Genomic DNA, 12,904 nt, shown 5'->3' with positions numbered 1-12,904 from the left:
TGATTTCTAGATCTGTCCTTACCCTCTGGGAGTGTGCTTGTACCCTGGGCAGAGCCCAGGATGCTTCCCCCATCCACACTCAGGGCTGAGCTACTCGAAAGCCCCATTTGCTGAAATTACAGCGTGGCAAGAGCGTGTGGGAAAGAGGAAACAGCTGACATATCGCTGCCTTGTTGCTCTGCAATTCAAGTTGTCTTCTGTTAGCATTATTTCTCTTCTTCTATCAAGAAATCTCTCTTAGAAATTAATAAGCATTTCTTTGGGGCCATGATTGCGAGGCAGGAGTCTGCAAAGAGTTTAATATAAGTCCAGCTACAACTTGTTCTGTGGTTGCGTCGCCTCATCTGTAGGATTAGTAATGGATGATTCATTAGCTCAGAGCAATTAATCTTCATGTTAGTTAATGCCCCATCGCTGCAGTGTGTTATTGCAAAATAAATTGTGCTTTTCCAGCTTTTTTTTTGCATATGGAAGTCAGTGAGGTGACAGTTGGGAGTGTGGTAGAGGGGAAGGTGATGGAGCAGCGCTACGTTGGGTAGCGGTGATGTATTTGTTAACGGCACAGCTATTTAGTGCAGGCAGCTCAGGCACGGCCTGGATGAGAGATGAGGAAGAATCTCTGCTTCCAGAGTTATTTCTCTGTTGTGCAAATGGATTCTGTACACAAATGTGAATGTAAAAAGCATTCATTATTCAGGTGGAGTGATGGAGCAGTGTGATGTGAGAGTGATAAATCTTGCGGCGGTGGTTCTTTATGGATCATCTGACATTTCCAGCATGCATTCTCTTCATTACCAGCACTTGTAACGATGAACTGAAAATCCTTTTACACGAGCCTCACTTGTATTGCTTAATGGAGCCTCACAAGGAATCATGACTTAATTCTTTAACTCTTCTCTGGCTGCCTTAAAATCCTGCAGAGCCAGGGCAGCACTAATGTATGTATGACTGTTGCTTCATTCTGCTCTGAAGCATCGGCTGTTCCATCCCCAGCCTCTTCACAGACCTCCCACACCTCTTTCTGCTTCCTTCCTGAATTAAACCTTTGTGGTTTTGTTGTTTCCCTTGGAGTTGTCTTCCATTCACATCTCCTGTTTTCTTCACATCTCAGGAAAGGTGGAGAATATGAATGTGAAGTACCTTGAGTTACACAGTGAGCTGATGTGATTTGCAGGCACCTTCCTTAGGTTAAGGTTAGCCAGAGCCTGGCTTGTAGCTCAGTTCCTGTTCAAAGCCTGGCTTTATGCACCTTGCTTGGGAGGAGCTCACGTGGATGGTGCTGCATGCTGCTTTGTTGTGATCAGAGCAGCTTTTCTAGTCGCTCTTTTATTTCTGCCAGGTTCTGTCGTGCCGGCTGGCAGCGCACGTTGGCTCGTCCAGGTAGCTTTGGGCTCAGGTTCAGGTCTGGACCTTGGGTTTCTGTCAGCGTGTCCGTGTGATTGACCCCCCTTGGAGGTGTCTGGTGCCTCTGTAGAGCCAGCCCAGCTGTTGGGATGTAAGAAGCAGACTTCCAGCCTAATTACTCTTCCCTCAAGAATGCCTGTGGTGTTCAGACTGATTACAGAAACCGTTCTGCTCCGTGCTGGTCTCTGAGTGCCGTTGAGCACCGTTGGTGTCACCGCGTACGGTGTGGCTTTCTCAGTGCCATTTGCTACAGGAAAGAAGGAAAATAAATTGTTGGGATCTAAAAGTGAGATGAGTTTTAAAGATGTCAGCTAGAGAAAGTTGTAAAAACCCCAACTGGTGTGGCAGAAGGGAATGGCAAAGACCATTGAAGCTGGAGAAGAAACATATTGATGAGCCATCGTGGAGTTTTGTGACAGTGGGGTGACACACTGGAGCTGGTGGAGCAGTCTGGGGAGGGGTCTGCGTGTCTTGGATGTGGGCAGCTGTGTGTAGGTGAACAAACTGTGGGTGATGATGAGAAGGGGGTGCTGCTGGGTCTGGTGGTGGCGTCAGGGATGGAACTGGTGCGATGTTGGGAAAAAGGAAGAGATGGCTTGTGTTGCTGAAACAAAAGGACAGGGAGAGAAGGAATGATGGGAAGGTTGAGGAGGGCTGATGTGAATGGAAGAAGCTAATGCAGGAGTGAGGGGGTAGGGGCTATCTGTATTTTGTGTATTTTTAATACGTCTGTGTTGGTTCAAGTTCCTGTGGGAGGGCTGAGGTAACAAGGAGTGGCCATGGTGCCTTGGAAGGTACCTCCTGTCCTTGGTGTGTGTGCCAGGCCTCCCCTTTCGGCACAGGGGAGGTGGGGTGCCTGGCCTCCCCTTTCAGCACAGGGGAGGTGGGGTGCCTCGCCTCCCCTTTCGGCACAGGGGAGGTGGGGTGCCTCGCCTCCCCTTTCGGCACAGGGGAGGTGGGGTGCCTCGCCTCCCCTTTCGGCACAGGGGAGGTGGGGTGCCAGGCCTCCCCTTTCGGCACAGGGGAGGTGGGGTGCCTCGCCTCCCCTTTCGGCACAGGGGAGGTGGGGTGCCTGGCCTCCCCTTTCGGCACAGGCTTTCCAGCCCTGCTGTGGGCATCGCATCGGTGTAGAGCCTGCGCTTTGCAGGCTCCTGATGAATGGTGTATTACGGGCTCGTGCGCGTAAATTATTTATGACGTGGAAATGTGGAATAATTAGCTGTCATTCCTCAGTGGAGTAAATGAATTGCAGTGTTCGTCATGCAGGAGACAGCCCATTTCTTACTCTCAGCAGTGACCCAACTCTCTGGTGTGCCTTTAGCCTGATTTTTTTTCTCCTGTGCTTCAGATTTTTTGGTCTCCTGTCTTCTGCCACCTCCCATCCCACAGCAAACATCTTTCAGCCTACGTGTGCCGCTTCGCCACGGTGCCGGCGCTTCTGTCCATCCCTTCTCTTGTGCTTCTAGGTCTTGTATATTTTCACTCCTTCCACCACCTCCTACACTGCAGTCTTACCATAGCTCTTGTTTTTCTTTATCCTTTTATCCAATTTCCTCCAAATATTGAGTTGGTGTGGCCCTTCCCACCTGGCACGAGGAGTCTTGCCATTCCCATCCTGGCTTGGAAGAATCCCCTTCTCCCGATTCCTGATCCCAGAGGGTTAACGCTCCCGTGAGCGGCAGCGTTTGAGCACGTTGTATATCAGCAGTTGTCCCTGCTGGCGGGGGAATTAGCTATTGGCAGCTTCATAATGAGATCTCATCGCTATTGACTCGCCTTCAGCGCCGCGTTCCCGCTGCGCGCTTCGCTGCGGCGCTTATCTGGCTGCAGAACACGGGTTACGGGGCGATAAAGGCTTAGCTTATTAAATACTAAACCCCACGTCCTGGCGACACTGGGGCTTTGAATTTCCTGGCTTTTGTTAGTTTTTAAGTAAAAAGGCCAAATTGCTCTTTGGTGTAAACACAGGGACTGTGGTTAATTCACAGGGAGGGAGTTGGGCTTAGTCCTTGTTCCCAGGGGGCAGACCCTGGTCACGGAGGGGTGATGGTGCACAGGAGGAGGGGGGGGAGGCTGCATCTCCCTTTCTTCAGCACCTTTTGCTCTCAAGGAAGTGAGAAATGAGCCTGTGTCCTGTCCTTTCAAAGCCCCAAAGCGTTATTTTCTAGCAGGGTGTCCGTGCAGATCCCGCTCCCATTGGAAATAGCACATCATGTGTCTCAGGAGGATGAGCAATGAGTTGTGGCAGGTCTCTGATCACCAGGGTGTGTTCTCCTGTGACGCCTCTAGTGAGCAGAGTCTCAAATGGGATTTAAGCCTGGTTCTTACTGCTAGGTACTGTGGTCTTGAAGGGAATGATCAGTTAGGATCTGCTGGTGTTTCGTGGCTTGTGAGCAGTTCCAGGCAGGTGTGTGCTGCTGATTCGGGCTGTGTTGGACACTGGTGATACAGACCTTTCAGGTGCTGTACCTCGTGGTCAGGTTACCTTTGCCTGTGGAACACCGCCCTGTTAACCTTTCAGAAATGTGTCTACTGTCGGAAGCGGATGAAGAAGGTCTCTGGTGCCTGCATCCAGTGCTCCTACGAGCACTGCTCCACCTCCTTCCACGTCACCTGCGCGCACGCAGCCGGTGTGCCCATGGAGCCGGATGACTGGCCCTACGTTGTGTCCATCACTTGCTTCAAACACAAGGCAGCTAACCAGAATGTACGTAGATCTTATTTGGGTTTTTTTTTTCATGGTTTTGGAGGGTTTTTGGGTGTTATTTTGTTGTACAACAGTCCCCCTGCCCCTGTGTTTTTGACATAGCTTTTGCAATTGCCAATGATCCCCTTTTCTCCGTGGCACAGATTCAGTTTCGAAGGGAGGTGACCCTGGGGCAGACTGTGATCACAAAGAACCGCAATGGACTCTACTACAGGTGTAAAGTCATCGGCATGACGACGCAGACGTTCTACGAAGTGAACTTTGATGACGGCTCCTACAGCGACAACGTTTACCCAGAAAGCATTATTGTAAGCAGCCCTCTGTGGAGGGAGACTCTCCCCATTACAGATGGGTACAAAGCGTAACGCGCCCGTTCCCCTTCTCTGAGCTTTCAGGTGGAACAACAAAGCAAAACTTAAAAAAAGGAAATACTTAAAAAAAAAGCCAAGTTGCTGCTTGCATAGAAAACTCATCCTGCTCTTCAGTACTGCTCCTGTTTGTGACGTTACCTCATTTCATTCTTCTGTTCCTTGGCGAAGAGGCGGTTTTGCTCTCTGCAGATGACTTCACAGAAAGCAATGTTTATTTTAAGTTGCATCCCATTTGTTTCGTGGTTGAATAATCTCTTTATTTCTCAGCTGACAAGCGTGATTCACGGGGGAAGCGGGTAGTCTGTGAGCACATCTGGCTCAAAGGAGGGAATTCGCTTCATAGAAGGAATGTCTGGAAGAGGCTGACTTGTCAGCTCACACATTCTCTTCTTGATGGTGCTGTTGATGCACCATGTGAAACAGAGCGGGTCACCCTGCTTGTTTTTCCTGATAGAGGAGATGTGGTCTGGGGATTTGTAAGATGTTTCCTAGAAGCAAGTGCGCTCACTGGGAGGTGCAAAGGGCTTATTTTGGGTCTCCCCATGGTTAATGGTTTTGTTTGAGGGGACTGCAAGTAATCACAACTGTGGAAACTTTATTCTACTTAATTAAAGTGTTACATAGCAAGTTCCTTGAGCAGCAACTTTCATGCACATCTCTGCCTACTTCCTGAGCTTTGTCATTTCGGCTCTCTGACCCCTTTCCCTCTCTGTCTGCAGAGCAGAGACTGTGTCCAAATGGGACCCCCTCCAGAGGGTGAGTTGGTTCAACTGCAGTGGACGGATGGAATCGTCTATAAGGCCAAGTTTATTGCAGCCCAGATCAGTCAGATTTACCAGGTGAGTAGGGAAGAGTACACACAGCCTCTGTGTCAGCATGTCTGACTGTTGTTCAACCTGTACAGCTCGCTAGTTTGAATGCCTGCTCTGGTCAGGAAGGGGGGATTTGCCTTCTGAAATTAGTACTGCTGGTGGTCTGAAGGGAAATGTGTTAAAATAGCATCAGGGTAAAGGTTTTTCTAAGGCAGAATGTGGATGTATGGAGAGACGTATGTCCAGATTATACAATAAATTTGCCTGTTTCCTTGAAGCTTAGCTCTGACTCGGCTCAAAAGTGACCTGCTGGAACTGTTCTCTAATGGCTTTCCTGTGGCTGAGTGCCTGTAGTTCCCCCTGAGTCAGTACCTGTGTTAATAACAGCTTTCCTCAGCCTTGAGAGGAAGTAAGGGAAGGAATGGGTCAGGAGGCTGCTTCAGTGGGGCTTAATGCTCTGATCCTGGGAAGGTACTTAGTAGGAGTGATGTCCTGCTGATGTTGTGTGAGGAGTTAGGGATCATCAGCCTCATCCATCTCTGACTCTCTGGTTTTAAGGTGGGAAAACCAGCAGCCAGGGTTTCTTTGTCTTAGAGTCTGTTCTCTGTGTTTGCAGAAGGTTATGGTAATCGGTAGAGGAAGGTTTGACCTGGTACACAGTGCTAGTGTTTTACCACAGGAGGTTTATAAAGTGTGGTACCTTGATTTGATTAAATCCTTTCTCCATGGTACCAAGAAACGGAAAAATCCTGTGGTTGGGAAGTACACTTATGCCCACAGACATTTGAAAGATACATGCTGAAATGTGCAAATAATTCTTACCTTTCAGAGATTTCTGGGGGGGGAAAAAGCCAAAGGAAGTCCCACATCATGTATTTGTTTGAAGTGAGGCTCTGGTTTCTATCCCTTCTTACCCAGAGGGATTCATGTGTGTGTGCAAAGAGCCCAGTAATCCACCTTGTCTTGTGGGTGTGGATAATGGATGTTAACTGCTTCGGAGAAGGTGGGGTCTGAGGTGACCCTGGTTAGGAATAAAGACAATATATAGCTCCATAAAGGTCTCTTGTTGTGCATGCTTTCCAGTTTAATCACAGGATGGGAAATTGTCATTGATTTCTCAGAGGTGCAATAATTTGAAATAGGCTATTCCAGATAGTGCCAGATGACAGACAGATATGCATGAGGAGCCTGTGTTTTTCAAATCACGCAGTTACCTATAAGCAAAGCTCTTCTCCACGGGGAAAACTGCCTGAATAGCTTTCCACATTGGTCCCCTATGTAGATATTTTTCCAGTCCTTATGGTGCATCACTTTATGTGTTTAGGAATAGGATTATATTTAGAAAGTCGGAAGCAGTTTTGTTCTGAAACAAGTGTATTCACAGGAAGGCAGTGTGGATTAGCTTTTGCATTTTAAATTTGTCTTATTTTGCAGCAGCTTCCCAGTTTGCATCTCTAAGTCTGTATTTTCTGTGCTAAGATTAGATGTGTGTATTTGTGTAAAAACAGAGCCCAAATGTCTGTCTTGTCACTTGCTCTAATGTCTGTTCCTAAGGGGCTCACCCCTATCTGTAATTTGGAGCTTAAATAAACCAGGTGCCACCCTCTCTGAGGTAGTTTAAGGTGGCACTGCCCTTGCTTCCAAATCCTGCCCTTCTTTTAGAAGTTGAGCTGGTGGTGTGGAAACACCCGGCAGCAATCTGCCTGTGCCTGGGCTGGTTGACCTCCTAAGTCGTGTTCCCTCCTGGCTCTGCTGTAGTAGCAGTGCTCCAGAGAGCAAATGGGACCAGTAGCATCTGAACTACCTCAGCAGAGCTCATCTTTCAAAGCCTCTTCTCCCACCTGTGTGGCTTTTCCAACACGTGCTGCTTGGTTATGGGACCTCACTGAGCTTGCGTAACGGATGAGCTGCAAGACTTGGGCAGTGCAGGAGGAGGCACTGAGAGCACAGAGGCTTTCTTCCTCCTGAATTTGTCCAGGCCGAGCCTGACATCCCATATTAAGCCATGCTATGTGTCCTCCTGTGTTACCCAGAAAAGCACAATAAGCCTTGAGCAAAGGAAATGAGAACCTTCCAGACTTCTAATGGTTTTAACATTTCTCTATGTGCTTTGCTGTGAATAAATATTCCTGCAATGGCTGTTGCATAATTCATGGTACAATCAGCACTTGGCAAAGGTCTGACAGGAGGAGTTACCACTGGTTTTTGTACCTGGTGACTCTGCTTGTTCAAATCCAGATGTATTTTAGTAGCTGGAGTTGTTTCCTTATGATGTCTGAAAACGCTTTGTTTAAGCTGAAAGAAACTCTTCTTACTGTATTGCCTGAGTGCAGGGCTGCCTTTCATTGTGAGGGAAAAACTGCTTTTTTACAGGATTTGAATGAAAAATCAGTGGAAAGCTGTAGTGCTCTGTCTGGGGGGGAGCAGAGGTGCTGGTCCAGCTGCAGAATAGGTGTTTTAGGATCCACAGGAGCACTGAAGGAAACCACTTGGGCTGGATAAGACAAGGATATGCCTGAGCAACACCAAAATGATCACTTTTGGGGTTCAGCATCCTTAACACATCTTAGGGATCTTCGTTCTGCAGCAGTCCTAGAGACACCCAGTGCCAGGAGCAGGGATCATCCTCAGCTGTGGGAGCTTGGGTATTCCTGGGTGTTACCATGAAGGGACCATACATGGTATCATGTGGGAATGGACTGTTGAGGAACTGTAAATGTAGAGACCAAGTTCTTATGTCGCTTTCTGCCTACTCTCCAGGTTGAGTTTGAAGATGGTTCCCAACTAATGGTAAAGCGTGGTGATATTTACACCTTGGAGGAAGAGCTTCCCAAGAGAGTCAAGTCTCGCCTGGTGAGTAGCAGTCTCAGGAGCAGTGGAATGGCTGTGACTTGCAGTGCTTGTTTGCATTTTCATAGCATGTTGTTTAGCCTGGCTCTGAAAGCACCTTGTCATTCACAAAACAGGGAGAGTAGAAGAAAATCCTCCTTGTTAAATGCTCAAGAAGCATTTAAGTGGTTTTCCCTTTCACATGCTCAGATCTGAGGTTTGTTTTCTTGGGTTAAAAGATTATGTTCATATCATTTTTACACCACATGAATGTAGTTACATGGACTGTCACTCTGTGTAAATACTGCCTTTCATCACAAGTGAGGTGAATCGCTCTACAGCTAAGTGGTTTCTGGAGAACTGATTAGTGATGTGGGGCCAAACCCCCGTTTCTCACCAAACAGGAGATTTAGAATTTAGCTCTTACCTGTAAAGCTCTTAATCTGAAAGATCAGGCTGTCTTTAACTGCGTACAGTGGAATTACTGAGCCTAGGAAACACGTGGGATTTATTTCCTGGCTTCTTTTGGTCCCATACTCTCTGGGTGTTTTCAAACCTGGTGCTTTAACCTTTAAAACCATCTCATTTAAACACATTATGAGACTGGTTTCTCCACAAATGGAGAGCACATGGTTTTCTTTGTTCTAAATGGCTCTTACATCAGCCACTGCAGGACAGGAACAGATCTGGAACAGGCTGCCCAGAGAGGGGGTGGGTGTCCCATCCCTGGGGGTGTTCAAGGCCAGGTTGGATGGGGCCCTGGGCAACCTTGTGTAGCTCCAGGCCTGGAGGTTGGTGGCCCTGCCTGTGGCAGGGGGTTGGAACTGTGTGATCCTTGGGGTCCCTTCCAACCCAGACCAGTCTATGATTCTGTGATCTGCACAGTTAACCTGTGATAAGGTGGTGGGCTTCTGTCTCTTCTGTGAGACACAAAGAGAACACTCCAACCTTCCCTTGAGGCTGAACTGCTGAGGCAGGTTACGCCAGTGATTCATGACTCTGTGAGTCCGTGGCCACTAGTGGAAGCAGACCCAGCATGGTGACAGGCAGCTCTGTGGAGGAGCAGATGACGACTGGGAGGAAACTTTTCCTTGCTTCCATTTGAAATCTCCAAGGATCTTACCCCAAAAAAACCCCCCACTTGTAAAACTCTGTAGCGTCTGGGTGGCGTCTCTGTTTCGCTGGAGGTGCACTTAGACCACAGGACATGAATCTTAGAGGTTTATGATAATTTACCTCGTTATCCTTCAACGACTTTGGGTGGCAAAGCACCACCCTAGGATTAATTTCCAGGATGTGCTCAGTAGTCCAGTTTAAGCTTGGCTTAAAGACAACTTAGATGAGCTCGGAAATACAGGAGTCGGAAAGAAACACGTTCTCTGCAGTAGAGACATCGGGCTTTGTAACAGTTCCAGGAACAGGAGTGCAAGTGAACAGGTAGTTTTCAAGTCTGGTTCAAAGTTTGTTCTCACATACTTTCTGCTCCCAGAAGTGTTGATGGAAGTGATGCTCCCGGTGCCTTCGTGGAGAGCAGGAGCGCGAAGGAGCGAAGCGATAGGAGATGATAATTTCTACCAAAAAATGCATCTCATTTGGGAGTGTAAGAGCAGGATGAACAGAGGTGATTGTGTGTACAGCCATCCCCAGATACATCCTCGGGGTGGTTGTTGTGTGGGGTATTTTTAAAAGACCTTAGGGAAGCCCTGATACCATGGAAATTCTGGGAATGACTAACCCGAAGAGGCAGAGGAGGGTAGGAGCGAACAGAGAACTGGCAAGGCAGGACCTGAAGCGAAAGCTAGTCTGACAGAAAGAAGGAGACTCGAGGGTTTCTCTTTGGGCTTTCCAGAGCTTTTAATTTCAGCCATCCATGTGCTTTGCATGTTCCAGCACCTGCTTGTCCCACAGCGATGCTCCGAGCGACTCGCGGTCCCCGCCGTGCTGCGGCGCGGGCGCGCTCCCTGCTGCGCTCCCTGCTGCGCCCCTGCTTTGCCCCCGCAGCTCTCCCCGTTCACCTGCCCTGCCTCTAACGATTGTGCTTTCGTGTTTCCTGCAGTCCCTCAGCACTGGGGCCCCTCAGGAGGATCTGTTTTCGGGAGATGAAGTGAGAACAGCCAAACGGCCCCGGCTGGGGAATGCAAGAAACCCCGAAGAGTACGGACAAAACCCAGATTACTTGGCCTTTATGGAGAGCCTGTTGCAGACACAGTACCAGCCTGGAACGCAGAGCAACATGTTTTAACCAGAATCCATGAAAAAAAATTATTAAAGAAACCCTTTTCAAGCCTGTGGAAAAATAATAAGGAAACTGTGGACTAGAAGACCATCCTTGTGCAATAGCCTGTTGTGAATTCTTTCAGCTACTCTTGGTTTGAACTGCAGGAAAATCCCCTCTGGCTGCACGCTACCTCTCCTTTGCCAGACGGTGCCGACTGATAGATAGGGAGCTTGAAAAACTGGGAGACAGCATTTCACACAGAGACTTTGGAGGAGTTTGTACTAATGGAGCTTTATGACCAGCTCCCTCTTTTTTTTTGTTTTTTGGGGTGGGGTGGGGGTTGTGTTGGTTGGTTGTTTTTTTTAATGAGGCTTGGAAAGGGTTAAAATTTCCCAGAATGACTTTTTAAAGTATGTCAAACTCTTTTTGTCTTTAAAGGTGCTATTACATTGACTACTGAAGCAGCCTTTGGAATTGTGTTTTCTGTACATAGACGTCACCTTTGTGAAGTTTTCTATAAATGAGCATTATAAAAAAACAAAAAGCAAACAAAAAACAGGAAAAAGGAAAAAAAAATCCACAACCCCCTTTTTTTTTTCTTTGTTTTTCTAGATTATGGCTTTAAACCAGAAAATAAGCAAAATCCTCCCCCCTCCACCCCAGCCCTAAATGAAATGTGACTGATGCTACATGGGGAGAGAGAATGAGCAGATGGCCTGGAAAGTTCTGGGTTCTTTTTTTCTTTTGTGTAAAGGAACACTATCTTCTTGGGAAGCTGGGGCAGGGAATGTTTGGTAGCTGGGATGTTTCTTACTGTTGGTTCTCTGGAAGACACGCGATAGACGCGCGTGTTTCTGCCTCATCACTGGGAAGGGACCTTAGGGAAGGAATGGCCGGTGCTCGGTCGTTCTTGGCGTCTTCCTTTCCCCTCTTTGCCATCACAGTTGCTTTCTAGTTAACCATCAGCATGGCTTTGGGTTGCAATATGCCACTCAGTTTGGGCAAGTGTCCTGTTGCTGCTTCTTGTGTTAGTTCCCCCTTCCCTGCTGCAGGCTGGAGCCTGGAGGCCTTGCTCTGGCTCTCTGGTTGCCACATCTCCCATAGGAACCTTTTTCCTTTCCCTTTTCTTCATCTCCTTATTTTAATTTCTTTTTTTTTCCCTTTTTCTTTGAGTTGTGCCCCTTACAGTTGTGAGAATCATTCCATGCCAGAAGCCTGGGAGGTGTTTGTATGTTTTTTCTTTTATTCTATTAAAGAAGAAATTCCCCAAATGTCTTTGATTGTTGTGACATCCTTTACTTAAGGAAAGACTGAGCCTTGGAGCCACTCCTGGGGACAGAGGCACACAGAGCCCTTCGTTCGATTGGACTCAGTTCACTGAGAATTGAACGAGTGTTAAAGGCAAAAACAAATCCTAAAAGTATTGAATGGGATTGGAACACTGGAAAATCACCTCCGGTGGTGGAGCTGGTGTTTTGTCAAAGAACCTCATCCAAACCCCTGCTGAATTTCCTGGGAAGTCTTCCACTCTCTTTGGAGGACCTCTGGGAGCTCCGAGGGAAGGAAAGCAGCAGCCCTGGCACAGAGGTGGGAAGGGGAAGGGGCGGCGAGGGGCACAGCGCACCCCTCGCCCCGATGCCGTGGCCGGGCAGGAGCCGCTGGGAGGTGGCAGAGCTCTCCGGAACGCTGCGCATCGCTGCCGCTTCAATTCCCTGAGATTACTGGACAGAAAGAGACTATATTCTTTTTCTTGGTTGCTTTGGGGGGGTTTTATTTAAGCCCCTTTGCGAGGTGGTCGTTGTTCTGGAGAGAGGGTTTTAAGCAACACTATAGCTGGATCTTTAAGGGAATAAGTGGGAAGGATTTGTGGGCCAGCAGATGGTAGATTAGCATCTTAAGAGACTCGCTGGGTATTAAACTGCCCTACTGAAAGAGTTGGAGATAGAATAAAGCAATTTTATTATTTTTTATTACTATTATTATTATTATTATTTAGGGGGTTGCTGTCCCTTGAGAGGATGGGAGTTCCCTTTGTTTCTTACTGCCTCTGCTACGGGTTATTTTCCTGGTGCGTGCGCGGCGGCGCGTGCGTGTTTGTAAGATGTTTGGAACAGGGTTCTTTTCTTATTTCTGAGCTTCTGACGTTTTCCATAGATGTCTCCAAGAATAAAACCAAACTGAGACTAATAAAGAGTTTTCCAAATCGACAAGGTTCTTAAAAAGCCTCGGTTGTTACTCCTCCAGAGCTGTCTCTTGTCGGTTAAAGATGTGATTTCAGAGAAAACTTGCTTGTAGGAAGGAAGAACAACATTGCCAGGCTGCAGGAGGAATCCTGAAAAGCATGGAAAGAGATTTTAAAGGGTAGAGGATGTTTCATTTTTGGAGGTGGGAGGGGAAGGGTGGGATGGGATGAGTGGTTGTGAGAACGGGGAATTCCCTCTGCATGTCCCAGTCCTGACTGCGGTTGCACCGTTGCTGTATCCATGTGTAGTACCTTTGAGAAATACTATTTATATTGTAAAAAAAAAAAAACCCCAAAACCTGGACAAATGTGTGTTTCTTC

General features: G+C 47.7%; 1 protein-coding gene across 1 annotated transcript in view; it reads left to right on the top strand.

Moving 5' to 3' along the window:
- Window positions 1-12,704, top strand: part of KDM4B (lysine demethylase 4B) — a gene marked incomplete at its 5' end in the record, with an annotated part of 65,269 nt that extends 52,565 nt beyond the window's left edge. The window contains 5 exons of the mRNA XM_084276097.1: window positions 3,926-4,111; window positions 4,255-4,419; window positions 5,202-5,321; window positions 8,055-8,147; window positions 10,180-12,704. Of these exons, the coding sequence (XP_084132223.1) occupies window positions 3,926-4,111; window positions 4,255-4,419; window positions 5,202-5,321; window positions 8,055-8,147; window positions 10,180-10,365 (750 nt within the window). The 3' untranslated portion in view covers window positions 10,366-12,704. The remainder of the gene's footprint in view (window positions 1-3,925; window positions 4,112-4,254; window positions 4,420-5,201; window positions 5,322-8,054; window positions 8,148-10,179) is intronic.
- Window positions 12,705-12,904: the final 200 nt, after the last annotated feature.

This window comes from Gallinula chloropus (genome assembly GCF_964237585.1).
Source record: "Gallinula chloropus genome assembly, chromosome: 28".
Taxonomy (NCBI): Eukaryota; Metazoa; Chordata; class Aves; order Gruiformes; family Rallidae; genus Gallinula; species Gallinula chloropus.
Note: the sequence above shows the minus strand (reverse complement) of the source record. Positions and strands in the feature narration are given on the sequence as shown.